General features: G+C 37.6%; 2 protein-coding genes and 1 long non-coding RNA gene across 6 annotated transcripts in view; 2 read left to right on the top strand and 1 right to left on the bottom strand.

Annotated features, from left to right (window-relative positions):
• Positions 1-21,382, top strand: part of LOC148724381 (uncharacterized) — a 48,808-nt gene that overhangs the window by 19,185 nt on the left and 8,241 nt on the right. The window contains exon 3 of the long non-coding RNA XR_015990741.1: positions 18,921-21,331. This is a non-coding gene — a long non-coding RNA (uncharacterized LOC148724381). The remainder of the gene's footprint in view (positions 1-18,920; positions 21,332-21,382) is intronic.
• Positions 6,450-16,710, bottom strand: LOC111347134 (forkhead box protein L2). Of its 4 annotated transcripts, none has more exons than XM_022954396.2 (4): positions 16,554-16,710; positions 16,288-16,432; positions 15,956-16,032; positions 6,450-8,180 (listed from the first exon to the last, which is right to left on the bottom strand). In XM_022954396.2, exon 4 carries the CDS (start codon positions 8,132-8,134, stop codon positions 7,250-7,252), a length of 885 nt encoding a protein of 294 aa, XP_022810131.1. In that variant the 5' UTR covers positions 8,135-8,180; positions 15,956-16,032; positions 16,288-16,432; positions 16,554-16,710; the 3' UTR covers positions 6,450-7,249. The 4 variants fall into 4 exon arrangements, with proteins under 4 accessions (XP_022810131.1, XP_022810140.1, XP_022810126.1 ...); XM_022954405.2 differs by having other exon boundaries at positions 6,450-8,175; XM_022954391.2 differs by lacking the exons at positions 15,956-16,032; positions 16,288-16,432; positions 16,554-16,710 and adding an exon at positions 12,278-12,444.
• The window catches only part of LOC111347048 (hatching enzyme 1.2), a 25,004-nt gene continuing 16,852 nt past the window's right edge, over positions 13,231-21,382 (top strand). Inside the window, exon 1 of the mRNA XM_088730303.1 lies at positions 13,231-13,352. Within this exon, the coding sequence (XP_088586429.1) occupies positions 13,231-13,352 (122 nt within the window). The remainder of the gene's footprint in view (positions 13,353-21,382) is intronic.

Raw genomic sequence — 21,382 nt, 5'->3', positions numbered from 1 at the left:
TTTCCTTAATTAAATATTGTTAAAACTGCGGAAATTGCTCAAACGAAATAAGAATGATCACCTAAAGTATCCGGCTTAAATATTCATGATGTGAAACAGGATTTAATTTTCAAAAAATTTCCCTGCAAAGGATCCGCAAATACCACATATTGATTATCTCATCCTCTCACCAAATATTTGCGCCTAATTTAACAATTCTCACCTTACTTGATGATTATTTTCAAGTTTGAAGTTTGTTTGCTCACCCAACGACAAACTGTGCTTTATATGGCTTTATTTTCTAAGAAACAATGTAAACAGCCCGATATTTAAATACTGATATCACTTCTCGTGAAACAGATCGAAATGCTGATTAATATCGGTCATACAATATTCTGAAGAAAGCAAAATTTAGAAAAATACGCTCGATATCTTTTTTTATAATCATTTTGGCAGCTCATTTCGAATAGTGGTAAAAATTCATATTGCTATGAATTAAAATATAAATTCATAAAACTCCTGCTGTGCATTAAAAATAGTAATTATAATGAAGATATTCAAGATCTGAAGACAGCGATGAACGGGATAAACGTAGTTTTTTTAGTTGGTACAATGTTTGGCGCATTAGTCTGCGTCAAACCTTATCTGCTAAATGACTGCTATGCCAACTTTCCGAGCTCGGAATTGTACATTAATGAAACATGATCTTTTCATGCAATTTCTCTGACTCCTTTACAGCTCTGAATATATTTACGGTTTGTATATAATGAGCACAATTTCCGAACACAAAGACTTCCAGTTTTACAATTTTTATTTAACGAGAATGTTCCTCAAGCGTTCAAATGCCGCAGAATCACTTTTATGAGTTGTAATAAAATCAAATTATACTTTGAAAGATTTCGTAGTAATTTCAAATTATAATAATTTACTAAAGGCGATCAGGTCGAAGTCAAAATAAAATTTCACAGTCTGCAAGATTTTTGCAAAAGATTGGAGCTATCTCACAATCTCATCATCGCGATAAATGGAATAACTAAAAAGTAAAGCTTCACATTTGTGATTTCTTTGACTTTAACAGTTTTGGACAAAAGCAGCGATTCCCTTGCCATTCATAAAATTTCTTTCGGAAATTTAAGTCTTATCGCTCGGCGAGTGTTTGATAGCTAGGTGTTACTTTCGAAACCAAACAAGGAGTTATACAGACGCCACAACTGGTAGGCAACGTGTCTACCCTGTGTTTAAAATCGTGTTGTTTTCAGATGTATTGTCTTACTTACTAGGTTATCAGTGTTCGCGCCCCATCAGTTTACCTTGCTTACTGTGTGGAATGTCGACAAAACCAGTAAACAGTAATGATTCCGCGGTTTCTGAAACTAGTTCATCTTTTGTGATTACAACTGAATTGAAGTTTCACTCGATTTTGTCGCTTACAGGCAAGCAGACGAATGTAGTGAATAGGTATTTGTATTTTTATTTTAGCCTGTGCAAACTGTCAGAAGTAAATGTGTGTCTTTCTTCTTCGGTTCATTGCAGACTGGTAACATATTCACTGTCAAATCTTATTTGCTATTTGGTTACTAGCCGATAATGTATCTCGACAAGCCGGGTGCTTGAGCAATCAATTTCAACTTTTATGTCATTTTGTGGTGTTGCGAGTCGCGAAGACCGCTCTCTTGTCTTGAAGTTCTTTGCACCTTGTTATTTCAGACGTCATTGTATTCACCTTTATTCGCTTTCCTGTTTTCGTTTTGTGTATAGTAGCTTTTCCGAAAGCTTTTTCCATTGAGCCAACCATTTCTGCCCATGAACCGCGGCAAGTGACGCGATATCTTCATCTCTTTGATCTCATTCCAAACGAAAGCACAAAATTAATTTTTAAGTTCACATGGTAAGTTCAACAGCTTTATTCCTTCCCTGTAATTTCATTTGAACATTTCAATTACGAGTTTTAATGTGCTGTGCTTTAATGCATTGAGTGTCCTCCATTTGTTCCTCGATCGTCTACCGATTGCCACGTTTAAGCTGAACGCGAAGAAAATTACCAATTAGGTCCAATCTTCAGCTTCAGCTCAAATCGCACTAAATGAATGGCAAGTCCTTTACAGCAATAAGCATCGATAGAATCTATATTGCGGGAATCTGCTTGGTAAAATTAATTTTGCGTGATAAGTTAGATTAACATAAACATCACAGCATACAAAACCGATAATTTGTTTGACCGCCGTATTGAGAAGTGTTTGTCAATGGCACGCTTGGGTGAAAAGTTCAGACAGTTTTAAAAGCGATTTAGGAACAGGATGAGACATCCCTCTTGTGTACATTCAATAAAGAATGACAGTCAATCCTGTATTTTTCATGTTCGTCTTGGTTTACTAAATGAATACACAACTGATCTGAAGCGTTGGAAGATTTGAATCTGCGCCTGTTTTCCTCCCCCTTTTCAAACGAACTTGCCAGAGTTGAAAATTGTTTTTAATTGTAGAATGAGAGGTCTATTTTGTCTTTCATTGCCACTCGCCACATCTTGGTTATAAAATTCCAATTTCTTATCGGTTTTGTAATTATAATTCGTAGACACTTTCGCGCAGGGCACTCAAGGGGTCGCCGCCATGCGTTTGTTTGTTGTTTCAAAGTAACCCTCCTGACTTATGCGATACATTTTGCATCAGCGCGACACCAGGAAAAACGAAACGCTTGTAAGCACAGCTTTGCTTGCTTGTTGATAAAAGATAGTTGCGCCATGCGTGCATTTAAATTGAAAGCGCCCGTAAACAGAAAGCTGCAAATTGCTTTTAGTGTTATGCTTTGTAAGAAGACCAACCTTGGATGCTGGTGAAATTTTTATCAGTTTTCTTTTTTAACTGGCTAGCATGAATGCTGAATGTTATCGTTTTCGACAAGTGTACAAGTTAAGCAAATAGGGAACCAACCGTAAGATCAATTTCGTGCGGTGCTGTGACTCCCCGGTTGTTAGAATTTAACTCCACTCAGCGCCTTTTACGGCTCAATTTTAACAGCTCGTATCTTTGTGCTCATTCTTAATCCCAATTATTTTCTTTTCCATTCACTTATCGTTAACAAGAATGTCTTAGGATCATCCCATTGTTAAATTAGTTTGCGATCAAAACGAAAGAAACCCATTGTTTACATCCTTCGCTTAGATGAACGCGGCTGGCTATCAAAGTTATGGGAGAATAACCGGCAACCCAATAACTGTAATTCACCATAAGGTGCCCAATTTGTATTATTAACAGAAAGATAATCCTCGTTTTGTCGGAATATTTTTCATCCAGTTAATAAGCCGAAGACACGAGAGGATGAAGGAGAGTGAAAACTATTTAAGAAGATCCTAAATTTAATGAAATATTTATTGTACTCAGAATTTTCTGTAGCACTTAATTAAATAAACCTTTAGAGTGTTGCTCCCAACGAAATCCTTTTTCCTGAATTTTTTTAAAGCAGCAAGTTACGTTAAGACGTTGAAACGGACGTAACGCGATCGCCCTAATTACTGTTCATTCGCGTCTTGAAAGATTGCGCTTGTGGTGATATTGATCTTAGCCAATTTAGCACGGTGATATCGTTTAAACCTGGATAGTTTTTTTTCCTTGCCTTACACAGATGTAATTTATCGCTGAAAGGAATATTGCTCCAGTTGAAACAGATGCGTCCTTTTCCGTATTCATTTACAAGCTTTGTTTTACACATTTGATTTCAATTCGTCAGACAGACATTACTTCAAAGAAATACTACTCCTTTATTTTGTTTTAAGTTTTTTTGGTTCCGAGAACTGGCGCACTTTTATACGTGACTTCGAAGTAACGGGTATGTTTACGATAGAGAAAAAGCAAAGAGCCTAAAATCAAAAGCATTGACAAACTTGGATAATATACGTTTGACGGCCGTCAAAATAGGCAATTGATAAAAGACTTGTAGACAAAAATACTCGATGTTATGTTTTGGAGATGAATTTTCTCCTTGTTGGCAAAGAGGTTAAGCATTAATCCATAAGAAAAAAATTCCTTCCGTCATTCAAATTTCTATATATTCTTTGTGAAGGAGTGACTTGGATTATTATTTCTTCTGTAGAGAATTTATAAAAGCCGTTATTGTGTTATATCCCCATTAGATTTCTACGAGGAGATGTCCACCTCGATGATGCGAGAATTTCAGTCAACTTGGATTAAAGGGGGGTGTTAATTTAAGTGTGGTGCATTTAGATACCACCTAGTATTTGAAAAGCCGCTATGGCGTAAATAACCTGGCCGCCGTTCCACCTATTGCAAGAAATAGAAAACAAACACAAAATATCAAAGAACTCTCACTTCTTTTTCTCCTGCATTCATTCACATCTTATTAGTGGTACGAAAATGTAAGAAACAGATTCAACCGCTGGAGGAAAAGGTTTGATCCCTTGGTGTGAATAGGTGTACAGTCCTTATAATCGAAAGAAATTTCCCTGGATGTTCACAGGTGCTTCTAAACTTAGCGGGGAAACTTCTATCAACAGACCGCGGGTGAATCAGTAAACTAGGACTAGGGACCTTGCAATGGTCGAACATTTTGTTCCGCTCTCATAGAGTAATTCACCATCAAGTTTTAAGTTTCCAAAAATAATGAAGGTTGTCATACTGCAGCAGTATTCACTTTCGTTTGTTTATGTCGTATCCAGATAAGAAAATGACTCGCGAAGCAAACCTGTGTGGACGAGTTATAACATGAAGACCCGACAACTATCTCACGCATCGTAAAGGCTATTAAAGCCGGTTAAACTATCAAAAGTGAAAATGTACTTTTAATATCACCAGCCTCTCTTGACCATCCTTGCAGTTTGCGCGATATTGTCCAAATATTGACAAATTTGAACAAAGCCTTGACAGAACTCCGCCGCTGAAACAGAAAACAATCAACCCCTTATCCCTAACACGAAACCGGCTTAGGGTGTACACTCGTTTGCTGCCGAATGAGTGTTTTTTAAGTGGCAGATCTTTTAGCCACTAAAAAATGTTAGTTTTGTACGCTCACTGGAATTACTAGAGCCTTTTCTTGTCTTAGCGATATCATCCTACGGTAGTTTCAAGCTGCTTCTCGCAGAGCGTAGACACCCCGTAGTGGCTTTTCTATAGCGGCGCACTCTCTCGCATCCATGGAAATGCAATATATCTCTTTAATCAGAAACATTTCCTTTCCATTTCCTTCCAAACGAAGGTCTAGCCCATCACAGCTGTTTCGGAAAGGCTCTGATCGGAAAAGTTTCCCACCCTACAAATTTTTTAAGTGTCCATCACCCATCTAATATAAGAGAGAAGTTTGCGGAAACAGTACGTCAAAATAATGATTCACCTGTTAGGAAAAGAAATTGTCGTTTTCACGAATTTTGCCCCGTACTTTGACTAAGAACAAGTATGCCCATTATTATATTTCAAAAGCGAACTTAGTCGTGAGCAAGCAAAGCGTTTGTCACACGTGTCTTGCTTTGAGATCTTTTGTGTGATTTAGAACGCCGAGCGACCGTAAATGATGATTCTCTTATCTCGCCGAAATGCCTCAGGATATGTGGTTAATTTGAATACAAGAAGTCTTCGACGGCGACTTTCATGCTCTACTTAGGATTTCATACGTATAAAAATTTCGCTTCGATGAAAGTGCATTTTCTTGTCATTTCGCTAGAATGCAAACTTTGGTACGTTTATCAACGTCGATTCGTGTACCGGAATGTAAGTTTCATTGGGTAATTTAAGAAATTTTTTTGAGTGGAAAATCACGCGAATAAAGTGCACCAAAACTGTCGCAGCGGTATTGACAACATTTAAAATTAAGTTAACAGTGTCAAATTTCGTGTCACTTCTGGGAGCGAAAGACCCTCGCCTTCTCAGTGCACCCAAATTTAATCGCTGACTATTTAACACAAAGTTTGGTTAACAATAAGCGATCGAAAAACCTTAATTTAATGTCAAAACACCGTAAAGTTCAGGGATGGTTTATGTTCAGAATGAAAACAAGAGCCATAATAACAAACACCGTCTTGGTTTCTCTTGTATTTGCCTGCCCATTGGCGGTGCTGATGTGGATTAATAAACTTTGCTACGAGAGCAGAGCGGTAGACAAGAGAGACAACGATCAAGTAAATAGTGGGAGGATAATGGGACCAACGATAAATACTGCAAGATCAGAGAAATATTAATTTTGTTACTCCGACATTCAAAAGATTTTGCTCGGTGCAAAGTCATGAATTCCCTACAATATCAAAGAAAGTGCAGCGTAACGGCAAATACCCCTTTAAATCATTTTCATTTCAGAAAACGTCTTTCCTCAAGGGTGATAAACCCTTGCGAATTTAAAGCGAATGAATGGTCTGGCCCAAGAAGTTGTAACTAGAATTAAACTATTGCCGAGTATAAGACCTTGAGCCTCGGACACCTCTCTACGACATTATCGCCATTAACTCAAGAAAATAAAGAACAGGCAGATACCCTGGCTATGAGTTTATTTTCTTTGAAGGCATAGAAAATACAGTGACAATGCCGCATCGGCAAATAAATTATTTTCAAAAAATTCGTTTCTTTCTTGTACCCTCGAACCTTTTTAAGTGGCGAGTAACCGCCGGTTCAAGAAATTATTCAAAATCAAAGTCAACAAACACTAGAGGTACTTCCTCAAAATTCTAAAATGGATGGAATAGATCGACAAAATCCTCCTAGTTGAAAGTATAACTGTAAGTTACAGTTAAAAGCTAAAGACTTTACGCAGCAAAAGAGATCATTGGCGTTTCACGCCTTCACGGTGAAGTAGAAAGTCTACACTAATAACAGTTCACAAAGTGTACCTAATGAATTGACTAGCTCGCCAACTTTAAGTTTGAACTTAGAGCATACGAAAATGTGCGCAATAAGAATAAATCGAAGGAGAATTTTCATTTTCTTTTTCCTTTATCGAAGATAATATTAGATTTGGTACAATTTGATTTGTTTGGAAGGTCAACTGCTGCACTGGTTGGAATGCTCAGATACCATATCAAGGGGCTTCTGATTTAATGATTAAAGTAAATATAATACTCAAATATTACATGAAATCTCTATAATTTTGGAGTGTACATCTCGAGTTTGTCAGTTCGCTTTTTTTTTTCTTTTTCGTTTAGTCTTTTTTTCCCGTACTTTCCTTTCTCTATTTGCAGTCAGGTCCAAGAGTAATTCTTATGTGTTCTCATATAAATAAAATCTCTAGATCGTAGAAACGTTTTTCAGTCAATAATCTCTCGCACACGTTCAGCCTATGAACGTGGTTGAGCGTCAAATGTATGCTTGTCAGGCGGATTCCAGTACGGATTAGTAAAATGATGGCCATGTACTGCGGCTGTATGATCAGTTTGTCTGCGACAACCTACACTGGGCATAGCCACGGCTCCGTACCCACATTGATTATTCACGGGGTTCTGGATTTGTGTAGAATACTGCGTACCTGTGTATGAGCTGACTGGGACTCCAACAGTTGATCCCATGTTCATGTAGGGTGCAACCGCATACCCCGGAGGAACTCTAGACGATTGTGGGTTGCACGGGTAAGAAAGAGGACCAGCAGGCTGAGCAGTTCGCCAATTTCCTCCTGCAGTAGGTACACTCTGAACTGGATTATAAGCTGACCACTTGGGAGCGATGAAGTTTCCGTAGGCTGCCGCGCGCGGATCTGTTAGCATTCCGTTGGTGTGCTGCAGAGTTGGTTGGCGGTAAGGTCTCTTCATGCGGCGCCGGCGCCTATAGTTTCCTTTTTCAAACATATCCTCGCAAGCTGGATCTAAGGTCCAGTAGTTGCCTTTTCTCTCTCCGCCACCTTCTCGAGGAACTTTAATGAAACACTCATTGAGTGACAAATTGTGCCGTATGGAATTTTGCCATCCCTTCTTATTCTTCTCATAAAACGGAAACTTGCTGATAATGTACTGGTAAATTCCATTGAGGGTTAACCGCTTTTCGGAAGACTCTCGAATCGCCATCGCGATCAGCGCGACGTAAGAGTACGGCGGCTTCACATTGGGATCTTTCGACGAGGCCTCCTTAGATTCGCTTTTTTCGCTCTCAACTGGACTCGAGTCGCTATCGTCTTTCTTTAGCTCAGGCTCGTAGCTGCTTAGTTGATGGTCGTGGTTTGAAGAGGCCATTTTGCTTGTGTTTGACAGAGTTAATTCTGAAGTGTTGGAGGCTGTTCTGTGGCAATAATATATAAATTAGAAATTCTAAAGACTGTTTGGTGTTTGTCTTCTAGATATGACATTTGATTGGCTCGTCTATTCATTATCTATCACTTTCTATAAATATCCTGACATCACGCTATCTTTTGTCCATCGAACCAATCATTATGCTCTTTACAAAGCGTCAATTGATTCATTTATTTGTCTGGTAGCAATGCGACCACCTACTCTGGCAGCTGCTACTTGTCCGTTTAGGCCCTTAATTGTTTCTATCCATTCACTTTTATTATTTACACCATCCATGCCAAATTTCGTTTACCTTTCTATCATATACTCGGGAGTGTACAATTTCAAACTACCTTGACTCCTAGTGTATGTTTATACTCGAGGTGCGAAAATATTTTCCCGTTATCTTCAAGGAGGAGTGAAAAGTGAAACGCTCTTCTCCACACCCATAGTTAACACCTGGTTCGCAACTATACCAATCAGAGAGAAGCAATCGGCAGATGAAGGGAATTGAAAGGCACAAAGAAATTCACATGTTGTCTGGCCCAAGTGCAGGCTATTTAGCTTTAATTATACGATGTAGATTTTATTTTTTATTATTACAAACTACCCGCTGTGACTCTTTTTTTTGCGATAATGCTGCCCCACGCTGGGCTCCTGTACCATGCAAATGCGCTTTCCTCTTTCTGCGAAAACAACATGACAAAACAGAAGACAGGAGCGCTTATTTCGCTCCACCTGTGTGCGATGCGAGAGCCAGAAAACCGAGCCGTATCCTACAAGAACGTGCGAGACATTTATGAATTAAACTACACAAGCAGTTTCTTATCACTTGAACGTTCTGACTTCATTAGGAATGTTCTGAATTGAGTCAACGGGCTACAATAAGAGCGATAGCGGCGCTTCTTGATAAGCGCAAAATACTCGGTCTGTAGCAGTCGAGGATAAGCTTAACATTATTTCCAAGGTTTTAATTACAGTTTAGAGTAACTGTAACATCATAAACCCCTTAAAAGTAAATATTTCACGCATAAAGGTCTTGTAGGCTTGATTACAATATTTGCTGGTACTATTAGGGTTTGTGTACATTCAAAATGTTTATTCTAAGGAGTTGTTAAAGATTTATAATTTAGTGTAAACAAACAATTTCCAGTTTGTAAGGGAAATTTTTATTTGGAGACCACAACGGGAACACTTTTAGCTCTTCAGCAAGAGTACAAACCTGTGGAAATTTTTGATGGACATATCACGCTCTTGTTTACCGGAAATTAGCAGCTGTGGATCTCGTATTTTTAGAATACTGGCAGAAAAATGGATTTCAAATGTCAACTTTGTGTCTCAGAGCCAGGTTCATCTCCCCTGTGTCTTATCAGATCGAAGTAAATTGTTTGTGTATGAAAAATTCGAGGCGTATACGATCTCACCTTATGAATTTAGATTTGACCTAAAGCGCGAGGAAAATACTGGTATTGTTTCTTGTGTCAAAAGTAAAAAAATTGCTACAAAACAGCTGTGAATTTATTTCATCAAAGACTTGCAAAAAGCACGCGAACCTTGTCATAAAAATCATGCGACAGCTCATTAAGTCATGCGAAAATTTTGTGCCTTGGCAATGATTGAAAATTTGGTAGAAACCAAATAATTGTTAACCCATTGATACTTTTTTTGTAAATATAAGCTGAAGATTTATTTACCTTTCTCCGCTTCTTTTTTGTCTTCGGTTTAGAAAAATACTGCGCTCAATCTGAAAGTGGCCAAATTTCTTCAGGCTAAGGCAAACCGAAACAATTTAACCCAGTCAGTTAACCTTGAGGAGGGCCGGGAAGCTTTTGAAGAAGCAATTGGGGTCGCTCTGATATTTTCGCCACGGGATGTACACCTACTGTCTTTGCTAGACATAATTGTTTTTAGAGACGGGAACTCTGATTGGCGGTGCTTCAATTTATTGCCCTATTATTTACATCTGAAACAACAGTTGTCTTGGCTCGCGTGGGATATAATTGAAATGTGCTTGTAGTAGAAGTTAGTGTATTAACGCAAGCTAAATTGTACCAGTCAACGCTTCGCTGTACTTTATTAACTCGCAAAAGCACTTCTTGTGAACGCAATTTCGCCAATTTTGAATCCCAGATTCCGGTTTTGGAAAGCGACGGCAGAGATCCGCGGAAGTTTATCTGTTAACCTGCTGTTTCTGTTTACTGAACTAATCTAAATTTCACTATAGGACAGTGATTATGTATTCCCAACATTTATTGCATTTACGGTTTGTCAAGCCCTCCAAGTTGACAGCATTGCCCTTGGCGCGGACATGATAATTAAGTAACAAGCGCGGGGATTGAATACGATTCCGCGAGATCTTGGCACCTTTAAAATTCCCGATTCCATTACCAAGTGTCAGAAATCACTCTCTATGAGGTGAAAAAGGTTTTGAGTGCTATTTTCGGCTTTTAGGCGCTTTCGTTTGATCACAGGAAGCTTGTGAAATGTTTATGCGTTTCCTTTGTTTTGGCTCCTCAATTGTCAATGTTATGGTTACTTAGGGGCTTGATTCAGAAACACTATTTCATGAGCTTTGCAAGACCTTATTATTTCAATAACACTAACAGAAAGATCAGGTGTTTGCTGAACGATTAATGAACGCAAATCTCGAAATAGCACGCCGAATAATAGCACTTATATCGACGCCAATGAGCGATGAACTGCGGTCGACGCTGTTATCTCTGTTTCTCGAAAGTTCAAATTAAATGTCAGTTAATCTTGCCTGCTTGAGCGCGGACTCGCTCACATGCAGGGATCTTGTAGACAAAACTGTTGAAAATAATGCCTGTTAACCCTGTTTGTTTAGACAAGCAAATCATCATAGTGTCAGTCAACTTGTTACTCGTCTTTACTTTCGCTTATCAGCCGCAGTTACAAGTCGATGCGCTTTACTGAGAAGAAAATAATACACTGCGGCGTTCCCTGAGGCAGTGCAATGAAAAGTTTCTCTTGTTTCGACCCCATCAATCAAAAGCGACCCCTGCCTGAAGCATATGAAATTGAACCCGTTTTCATGCTGAATTCATCCCAATTTAGTAGAAACAAATCTCAACTATCTGTTTTCAGATGTTTGCATAACGTTTAAAGTGATAGAGAATACTTGTCATATCCACGTGTTCATTCGCGAATATTTACATTGCCACCTTTGGGCTCCAATCTTCGCGAACACCAACAAATGTTACGACCCTCTGTGCTTTTTTCTTTGCATTTTGCAGAAAATGTCGTCAATTATTTGGGGGTCATGCAGCTTTGAAACCTCGATTTCTGTGAATATTAATTTACGTTTATAGTAAACGCACATCAGGTAGGCAATAGTGATCTATTGTTTCGATTCAAAACATGAATAATACTTCATCAACTGGTACATGAAATCCAAATTGAATATTTATGGTGGTCGATTGCTTGCGTAAACTATTGGCCACTCCAGCAAATAAGACTACAGCGCATCTAAATTGTTTTGATAAACTCTAAGTCTGTCGTCAATAACCCGTGTAAATTGAAGCCTAAACAATAGGATTGTTTACAAACACGAGTTCCTGCACTTAAAGGTTTTCATTCACAGCCTCTAGAGAGATTTATTTAGAATATCTTCCTAGCATGTAATTAATTCAATTTTGTATTTGCCTGCGAGAAAGACATTTTCTACACCGTAAGAGACTGTTATGTGGTATTTCTATCCAGTAATTTTAAAATGCTCAGCTTTATAAAAATAAAATGCTCCTATAACTTGCACTGTTACTGCTGAGAACACCTCGAATCGTAGCTAACAGGTTTTTTTTTTCTTTCTTTTATCTCTCGCTGCTGGAATTGGAACGACAATACGTGTTTAAATGCCTTCCGTCAGTGTATATCATTCTATTCTTTTTACTTTGCGAATATTTACAGCTGCTTCTAATGATTCTTCGAAACTTTAAACAGTGAAAACTTGATATCAAGCTGAAATATGCAGCGATAAACACAGCGCATTGATTGTTTCCGGAAATCTGTCCAGCTCGTGGGAAATCTCGAAACCGTTATTCCGCTAAGACCCACCTCTGTACTAATCTACTTCAAATGGCATGTACTCACCCAGTCAATGTCGATATCGAAGAATTCATCGTCTTATCGAAATTTTACTCTCTCTTCTATTGTTCATGGAATAAACCAACACAAGATATTAATATATTATTCACAGCCATACCACCGAATCAACAGCTTCACCATCGTCAAAGTTCAAGGTCTCCCCGCCTAACAGTTTGTTAATAAGTACCCGCCAATGAATAAAAACCTTTGCCGACGAAGATATGACGCGCAAACTTCCGACCTGTCAAGTCACAGGAGGACAAGAGTTTATTTGTATGAAAGCCCCACCACGAGCAAGCTGTGACTGAGAGTCACTCAGGCTATTCTTAGCCAATAACAGCATATCGTTTTCAAAAAAATTTCTTTTATGTTTGAAAGGCTTCTTGCAATGTCAAGGTATTCCATTGCCTTATCAGATGTGCATGAAGAAGAAACAAGATTCCTGTCTTCCTGTGACCTACTAACGTAACTTCGTTGTATCCTTTTACTCCCATGAGGGAGATTCCGTTTCTTATCTCCCATTCACCCCGATAACATTATCTCGTGAGTTATTCGACATTGTCCGGATATGTTGTAGTACCTCTCAACAAACCCTCGTTTTAATACTGAAAGACTGCAATTTTTATAGAAAAAGACAGAAGCTGATTTAAGAAACGCCTGCACTCAAAACCTCTGTTCCTGTTTTTCCCAGCCATTTGTTACAGAAAATTGAATTTGACTTCTAAATGAACATCCAATTTGATCGATGTGGGTGATCTGTCTCAAGGTTTATGACTTAATGATAGACACTCTTAAAAGATAGCCATGTTATCCAGTCTGTGTGTATTTATTTATTTTGTCTTGTTTTGTTAACTTTGGCGAGCGCGTTATCTTGATTAGCTAATAGCGATTGATTATCATCTCCCTGGGTGTGTTCCAATTCCTGACAAAGTGAAAATGAGGTGCTGATAACTCAGCTAATGGTTTACTTCCTCAGTATTATCTTAGCTGATAAGAGGTATGTTTCAACTTATCAGCGAATGGAGTTTGTTTATACAGCAACTTGTTATTATATCAGTGAGTGTCACATCATTCTCACAAGGTAAGTGATTAACTTCAAGGGTAGGTTTCCTGTGCCAGTTGTGTCAAGCGCTTGTTTTGGCTTCTATTTCTGGTGAGCGATGGCTATTGTTTTAATTTCGAAATTTCGCTTGATAAGTCATCGAATCAAATGTAATGTTTTTAACGTAAATTTCAATGTAGATCAACGGAAAGAATATCATAAAAAATGTTCAAAATGCCTATAACAAACAAACGCTTCATATATAGTTGAAAAAATTCTTGCCCGATCTTAATCGATGAAAAAAGAACCTTCAGTGTATCCGATGACCCGAAGGTTATGGCGTCTTTGTTTCTTGCAAGTCCCTCGAACTAAACAAAACAATTTCTCTTCCCACAGCCATCTCCTCTTCAGTTCTCACATAAGACAAGTGTTGTGACTTTACTCTCAATTATGCGAATTTTCCATCACCTCAAAGACAAGCTTTGAATAAATTTCCTTAACATTTTAAAAGCGAACAGTTGTTATTCGGTTTTAAAGAAATGACAACGTTTTGAGATGTTGAAAGCGCGCGTGTTTGTCTTTGCCCTATGCTATCAAAAAATTGCTGAAACACTACGTGCCAAGTGGTTATCAAAAACCAGAAGCACTTGCGTAACCTAGATGGTGAGGTAGACAATATTCTCAAAGTCCTACATTTTCCCGGTCCCCTTCGAAGTTTCCGGTTAAGATATGAGGGATCATAGACCTGTACTTCGATTATTATTGATAACGGTTTCCAGGAAATTCTGTCAAGTCCTAAGCCCGGATTTGTCAGTAAAACAATAGTTCGAGAAATCACAAGATAAGTTTTCTCTTCGAGCAATAAAACCTGTCATACACGATCACAACGCAATCACATGATTCTTCCATAGCACCCAGCCAATATCTGTTTCTCGACAGAGGCGTTTCTCGATTGTACTCCTGAACTAGCTTATCATCTCACTTTTTCCCACGGTAAAATTTCAATAGCTGGTACATGATAATGACAATTAATACATGAAATAAATGAACTTAGTTTCCACAATTAAGCCTTGATTACTAAATGACAAGGTGGTAATGAAAGCGTTAATAAAATTACTAATTTACGCCCAAAACCAGTTTATGAGGCAGGCTAAAGAATTCGACTGCTACTGTAAATCACACTTTCGATTTGAACACTGCGTGTCATGAAGAAAAAAGGACTACTTCACTCGAACAATGCGAAAACAAAGGCACTCTAAGAGCCATTGAGGTTCAATTCTTGTACGCTCATTATCCTTTATAATCCTCTTAATACCATCTTTAAATTAAAAATGCTACCAAAAGCACGCATTAAAATATCTAAACAGGTGACTCTGGCGCAACGTAACAGGTGTGCTGCGTAGATCAATAGCTTCACTCCTGCAAAGTTCACTATGAAAGCGAGATTGTGCAATAGCATCTGTGAACACGCAACTCCTGCGCTTCCTATGAGGTTTTCTAAATTATTTTATTGAGTTTAGAAGTAAGAAGTTATTTTCTGCAGCAATAACACTGACAAGTGTTTTGAGTTTACCAAGCTTGATTTGTTGTCTGGTTTCTATTCGGAATTCGAACGTGCTCAAAGAAAGATAACACTAAATTCTCTCAGGTTAAAAGAATGACTTTACTCTAATCTCTCAAGTGGCCCCTCAAGTGGCGAAATCAGTCTTTTTCATGGCAAATTTTTTTTTGATTAGAGTGAAGTTTTTACCTTTGTTATGTCGCCAAAAGCTTGTGGTTTTTATCTGTTTACTAGGCCATTCATGAATCAAGTTTGTTTTTTTTTTTTTCAAACTTAATACTCTTCTGGTTTTAAATCATCTGCAAAACGGTGTTGGTTTTTGAATTAAACAAAGCGCACTTGATACTTATAACTTTTGCGCATTATTTAACGAGAATCTTCACGGATTTTGAGACGTATTCTTCAGTGCTAATTGACAATAATATCTCTTTTCCAGGTGAAGTGCTTTGTAAATCATTGATTAGTTCATGAACAGTAAATCCGTAAAACCAGCGAGCGGGTAGACGTATGCCCGAAGCCAATGGCTTCGCGAATTAACAAATTTGTTATGATTTTAGCGATACGTCATTCGGTAAATAAAAATTTTGCCGCGGTCTACTATCAAGAACGTTTGGAGCATATCACTAAAGTATATTTGTCGTATTTACTACTACAAATCGTTCACCCATATTTTCTTAATGCGATCACAATACCCAAAGTTTCCGCTTGATGCAGGCACCGGCCATTTTAATCTACGACACAACATGCTTCCATTTCCTCCTCGTGTATCAGTTCAACTGCTTAAGTGAATCAAAATGCGAGGTCTGGTTCTCTTGAGATCACGTTTGTGAGCATTGCACTTGCAGCGTCAATGGATTAGAATGTTTGAAAACAACGAGAGCTTTTCTCAAATATTTCTCGTTAGGGCCTAGGGTAGATTAAACTGTTTTCCAATATATATGAGTAAATAGAATCCGCAACGGGAAAATATCTTCACTATATTTACTTTTCAAAAGTAAACAATCTAAAATGGAGGCAAATAAAAACTTTTCCTTTCGAGCAAACATGGAGAATTTGTTCAAATAAATATCACTGAACTTACCCAAGGAGTTCTCCTGGGTTTGTACTTCGCCGTCGAGAAGGCAAGCAGAAGTGGCGGACGAATAGGCACTTTGCCTCCTTAAATCAAAGTTGATTAAATATTTATACTTTTGAAATATTTGATATCGTTTTAAAGGTATTTTATTTATACAAACATTCATGCAATATTCATAAGCTGTCACCGCGTCTTCCCATGACTTATGTAAACATAATGCAAAATTAACCGTCAAGACAGGGATTCTTTTCAAATTTATTTTCTTCATTTTTCTGAAGACAATAGCCGACGGTTGGATTTGTATCGATAAATGCACTTGTTGCCATGTGTGTATTCACCTTTTAATCCGACGAAATGAGATTTTCTTGCCAACCTTAGGTTGCTACTGCATAACAAGCTCACAAGTTATGAAATAACATCACATAACATGTTGGAAGAGTCTCATATTTTACTTGTATCGAGATCAATCTCCTTTTCATGCATCTGTGAAGAAAGAGACACAAAGTACCTGTATGGTTCAAGCTGTGTTTTTCCATGTGGAAACTTTTCACTTCTTTGTTAATAAACTCAGGAGCTCCCCGTTCAAAACATGGATTTTACTTACCAAGGCATTCAACATTCTTACAAACTTTGTACCTTTGTCCTTCAATGATTGTACTTTCAAACCGCCAACAACAGAAAGAACTACTGCTTTTCGAGTATTTCGCGCTGAGTCGACCAAATTGCAAGTTTTAACGATGGCCGGTTGTTTTTATTTCCTATTTCGGTCCATCTCGTGGTTTTTTCACAGTGTATACAATATTAATCTGGTTTTTCTCTGCAGGTGTCTGCTTTCTAGTGGCCCCTTTGCCAGGATTAACATTCTTTTTCGCCGCGAAACTATGTATGTTCGATGAAATGAGCCTCAGAGACCTTGCATCCATCTGTTGATAGTCAGTGAACAATCTTTTGAGATCTATGCGAGCAGAGCTAGTGATTAAATTGTGTGACATCTAATTTTGTGGTTGTTTAGTCCTGAAATTACAGAATCCAAATAAATTTGTTGCTTACAACAAATGGTTTATATCTCGAACTTTCCTCAGGAGGTACAATTATGGTTTCAGAAATATAGTTTTATTACTTGTTTTCTAAACTCACTTATAATCAAGCATCAGCAGTGACAGAATTGCGGTTACAAAGAATGGTCTTGTCTACATCTAAGTCTGAACGTTTAGAAGATTTTCTGAGAAAAGACTGATAAGGAGAGTTTGCTCTTTAAATTCCTCCCCATCTCTTGAACGATGGGCCTTGGCTCACCTGTTGTTTTTCATCGACTACAAGTTTGTGCGCGTTTTTTGAAAACAAAGGGAATATAGTTTTTATCAAAACCTCAAAGTTTGCCCTAGGCTTATAACATTTTTGTAATCAAGAGGGATGTTTCTAAATTGTTTGTTGTCAAAAGTTATGCTGCCAGATTTATGGGCAATTGAATTTCCTGGAGCTTGCGTTTAGACTAAGTTGAGTAATTTACTCTGTCATGTAACCTCTTAGTTGTACCTTGTATGTTCGTGCAAACGTGGGCAGTATTATGAACCGGTGCTTGTAAAAGGTGAGTGGATAAAATTTTAAAAACGATCGGCGTTCTTTTCGATAATTTTTTGACGTTATCGATTTCTTATCAAGCTTTCACGGAGCACTCCTGCTTTATTATTGCGATTCAAATCTGAAGCTCTTTGATACCACTCCAATATCGGTTGAGCTAGATTTGGAAAACGCTCACTGTTCGCTGTTCTGTTTGTTTACTCGCTTTGATTTTATCACAGTTTTTATCCTTAAAATTAACTGACGAGTGGTCATGTGAGAAACACGAAGTATGAGAAATCTTTGCCAGAAAACTACTTTTTTCAAGGCATGTTTGGTACAGATTTAGCGCTGTCTTTCTGAAAAAGGGTTGGTCGACCAAAATTGCACGAACAATGAGAATCTCATTTGACTTACGCGAAGTCTTGAAAAACGGTTCTCTTACACATATGGAATGAAATCACGGAACTACTCGTGGTCACTTGTTTAATTGACCTACTTTGCACTGTTATTGTTTATATTTGGAGCAAAATGAGAGGAAATGTTTTGAAAACTATCCTTGCAACCTGTCCATTGTGTTGCCATTTTCCACGATGTTTTCTTTTCTCTGTAAGAATAACTGAGCAGTGAAGGCATGCAACTTTTATAGGAAACGTGCCCTTAAATGCAAAGAAGGACACTAAATAATTCTCAGTGGTTTAATCTCGCCATTTTTCAAAGTTTTAGCCCACTGATTCACAAAATTGTCATCTTCGTTATTGATTGCCTTCTGAAAACAAACATTTGGAACTTGTTTCAATTTGTGTTTTGTAAATTCCTCTTCTTTAAGACAAAACATTTTCAGAATTTTCTAGGACGAGAAGTTCGGATATTTTCCTGTTCTCCCCACGTTCTTTAGTTTCAGTTTCTTTAGTTTCCATTCCTGCCTTAATTTACTTAAGGTTGCAAATGACGTAGAAGTTTTTGTCTTTCTTTTTTTTTCAGGAAATGATCGTTATTCTTGTCCAGAATTGGAGGTTTTTTTTTTTAAACAGTATGAAACGTGAAAGTTTTATTATTATTTGAAGATAGCTTCTAATGGATACATTTTTGTTTTTATGCCATCAGTGTGCATCAACTGAGGCTGTTAAGTTCTTTAAAAGTATTAAAGTCATATTAAGATGCTTAATTGTCTTATATATCGGAACTGAAGAATTTTCCCCTCAGAATTCAGCTGTTAAAACTAGCGGTTACGTGCTGGTTGTTTGGTTGTGAGAGCTACATGTTTTGTGGTAATTGTAGCCGGAAAGTTCTCAGGAAAAATCGAATGCTTAAAGGAACGAAGGCCAATATCCTTTTGTCTCCCGACTAAAGCCTCATACTGACAGGTATTGTTTGTATTGGTACTTAATTTTTGCTGTTCTCTTCTCAGGAACGAAAGACTCATTTCCAAGTTAATATGGATCGCTCTGAAATAAAATGAACAGCTTTTCCAAAGATGGCCAAGTGAAGAAATTCAAAGGAGCCCATCTGTGTCAGTCCGAACTTTTTGAAGATTATCTCTGCCATGTGAAGTGTTCTGTCTTGCATTGTTTATCTAAACGCTCGCTAAATTGAATTAACGTTCAACATGTAAGTGTAAGTACCTTTAAGCTAATTTTCTACTTAGGCCAAGACTACTCTGACAAGCTACCAAAGGCTTGTAATCCTACCTAGAAATAGTAAACATTTTATGGTAAAATATTACGACTCGAACGTTTTCATCTTTTGCTTTTTATTTTCATGTGAGTTTGTTTTTCGTTTTTTATCGTGGTTTGGTTAGGGTTTCCATAATTTCTTTGTTTTTCACACAGGCTTGTCATTTTGTGGTTCCCCTAGTTGTTCTCGGTTTGAATTTTGTTGTTTTGAAATGTTCACTTTTTTCGACGCTGGTTTCCTTCGCTTTCCTTCATGTAGATTCCTGAGACTTATTTGGAGCTAGTTGTTTCAAGATTGACAATATAAACTAGCAGTTTTCAAAACAAATACTTTTAAGTCGGGTTGGTTCTAGCCAGAGTGTAATGCACGGATACTTGGAACCCTAATTTTTTTCAGTGAAACGTTTTTAAAGAACCATATTTTATTTTCTTCTCTAAGTACCCTCCCTTCTTCTTTCGTTGAACTGTGCTCCCTTAACTTTCCTCAGTGACGATAATCTAAGTTGTTTCAGATATTAATAGCATAACAAGCGAGGAAGAAGCAGGCCGTTATAGGCATCTTAAGAGCAATTCTGGGTAAATTTCGAGGGTTATTTTCACTACGGGCGACAAAGCAGGTGAGCATGTATTATTACATCACTGAGACAAAGTCTAGTCATGGAAGACGGCGGAATAGGAATATTCATTGTACTAAAACCTTCTGACTAAACGTTTTAGATTGATAAATCGAGCTCGAAGTTTTGATTTTCCGCTTTATTCCACGTCATAATTCCTATTCACCTTTCTCAATAAGCCACAATCGGCAAATCATCTAGTTGGTCGTTTTTGATATTATTGAGAGAATCTGAAAAATACGAAGACAATTTTTTAAATTCAAAACAAGTGGAGCTCAAGTTAAGACTAGTTATGTCTTGTGTATCTCTTGGTTGTTTTCAAAGTTCTCTAAACACAATTCCAAAAAATTTCATGTCTTTCTATGAACGACTTCATTTTCAAAATGGCTACGAAGCCAAATGGTGATGCTAAAAAAAGTAATAGAGATTAATTTATAATTTTTTCTGCGAAACTGAGTAATGTTAGCTGGGCTTCACAACTCCTTTTCTTTTTTAACTGTGTTTCAACTATTCACATTTTGGTACGACGAAAAAGTGGGACATTTCCAACTTTATAAAGTTTTGGGCGAATCTCAAAAAAAGCCACCCAACTGAAATTGCTAAGGTTTTTCAGGTCACTTTGAAATCCCTCGAATTTCCTAAATTCGTTTCCGTTTACTTTTGCTTTGAGGTGCTACTTATAAGTATATATAACTCTGGGAGCAAGAATTCCCAAAATAACATTTATAAAAAATAAAAATGAAATATAAAAGTTAAACGAAGATCATAAGGTGGGGATACTTGGAGGTTGCAAATGCTCTTTTAAAGTTTTCAGTACTAATCGGCTTAAACTAAGACCGAAAAGCTTCATGGCTTCTCACGTGTGTCGTAGAAGGCTTACAACGCCTGCTGTGGAGTAAAAGTTCTGGTCTAAGCGTTTTTCTAGCAGTTTTATGTGGGTCTGCTTCTATGGCTGATAATTTGTTTTTAAATTTAGCTTGACGGAAGACGATTTCGCTCCAAAGTTGAAGTTGTCGGCTTTGTGTCGCTTCCTAGGTGTTAGAAAATAATCCTTTAGCACAGACCTGCTGTAGAGAAGTGCAATCAACACCTGCGGACTTTAGATTCACAAAAGTAATTAAATATTTTTATTGTTCGGCTTATCTAGTTACTTGAGAGGTACTTTATGTAATGATCCTTCCGTCCAGCTGCACAGCCTCTCTGTCTGTTTGTCTATTGTAGTACAGTTTTCTCCGAGAGATTAGCTGGGTTATAGTCATGAAACTTCAGAGCTCAAAATTCGATGGTACATCGCCTAAATGCCGCCTACTTGAGTTAATCCCAGCATTAGTTACGTTGTTTTTGCAACCTGTTGATTTTCTCAGTACTCAAATTAAATGCGTTTTACGGCTAAAAAAAGCACTCAAGGTGCATCAGTTTTACCAAGCTCTAGAATATCTATTGTTTCACAAAATTTACCGATAGTTTCACTTTCTTTAAATGCTGCCTTCAGCCAAGAAGCAGAGAAAAGTTGGATAATCTTCTTGGCCTAGGTGAGTACTCTTCACTAATCTATCATTTCATTTTCTTTTACTAGTTTATTA

The sequence above is a fragment of the Stylophora pistillata genome, chromosome 8, assembly GCF_964205215.1.
Source record: "Stylophora pistillata chromosome 8, jaStyPist1.2, whole genome shotgun sequence".
Classification (NCBI taxonomy): Eukaryota; Metazoa; Cnidaria; class Anthozoa; order Scleractinia; family Pocilloporidae; genus Stylophora; species Stylophora pistillata.
Note: the sequence above shows the minus strand (reverse complement) of the source record. Positions and strands in the feature narration are given on the sequence as shown.

What these genes read in the sequence shown, in the direction of transcription:
- LOC111347134 (XM_022954391.2), bottom strand. Translation starts at nt 12,306, where the DNA reads ATGAATTCTTCGATATCGACATTGACTGG. An exon ending in TCGATATCGACATTGACTGG is followed by an intron (nt 8,181 to 12,277) that starts GTGAGTACATGC and finishes TTATTGCCACAG; the next exon opens with AACAGCCTCCAACACTTCAG.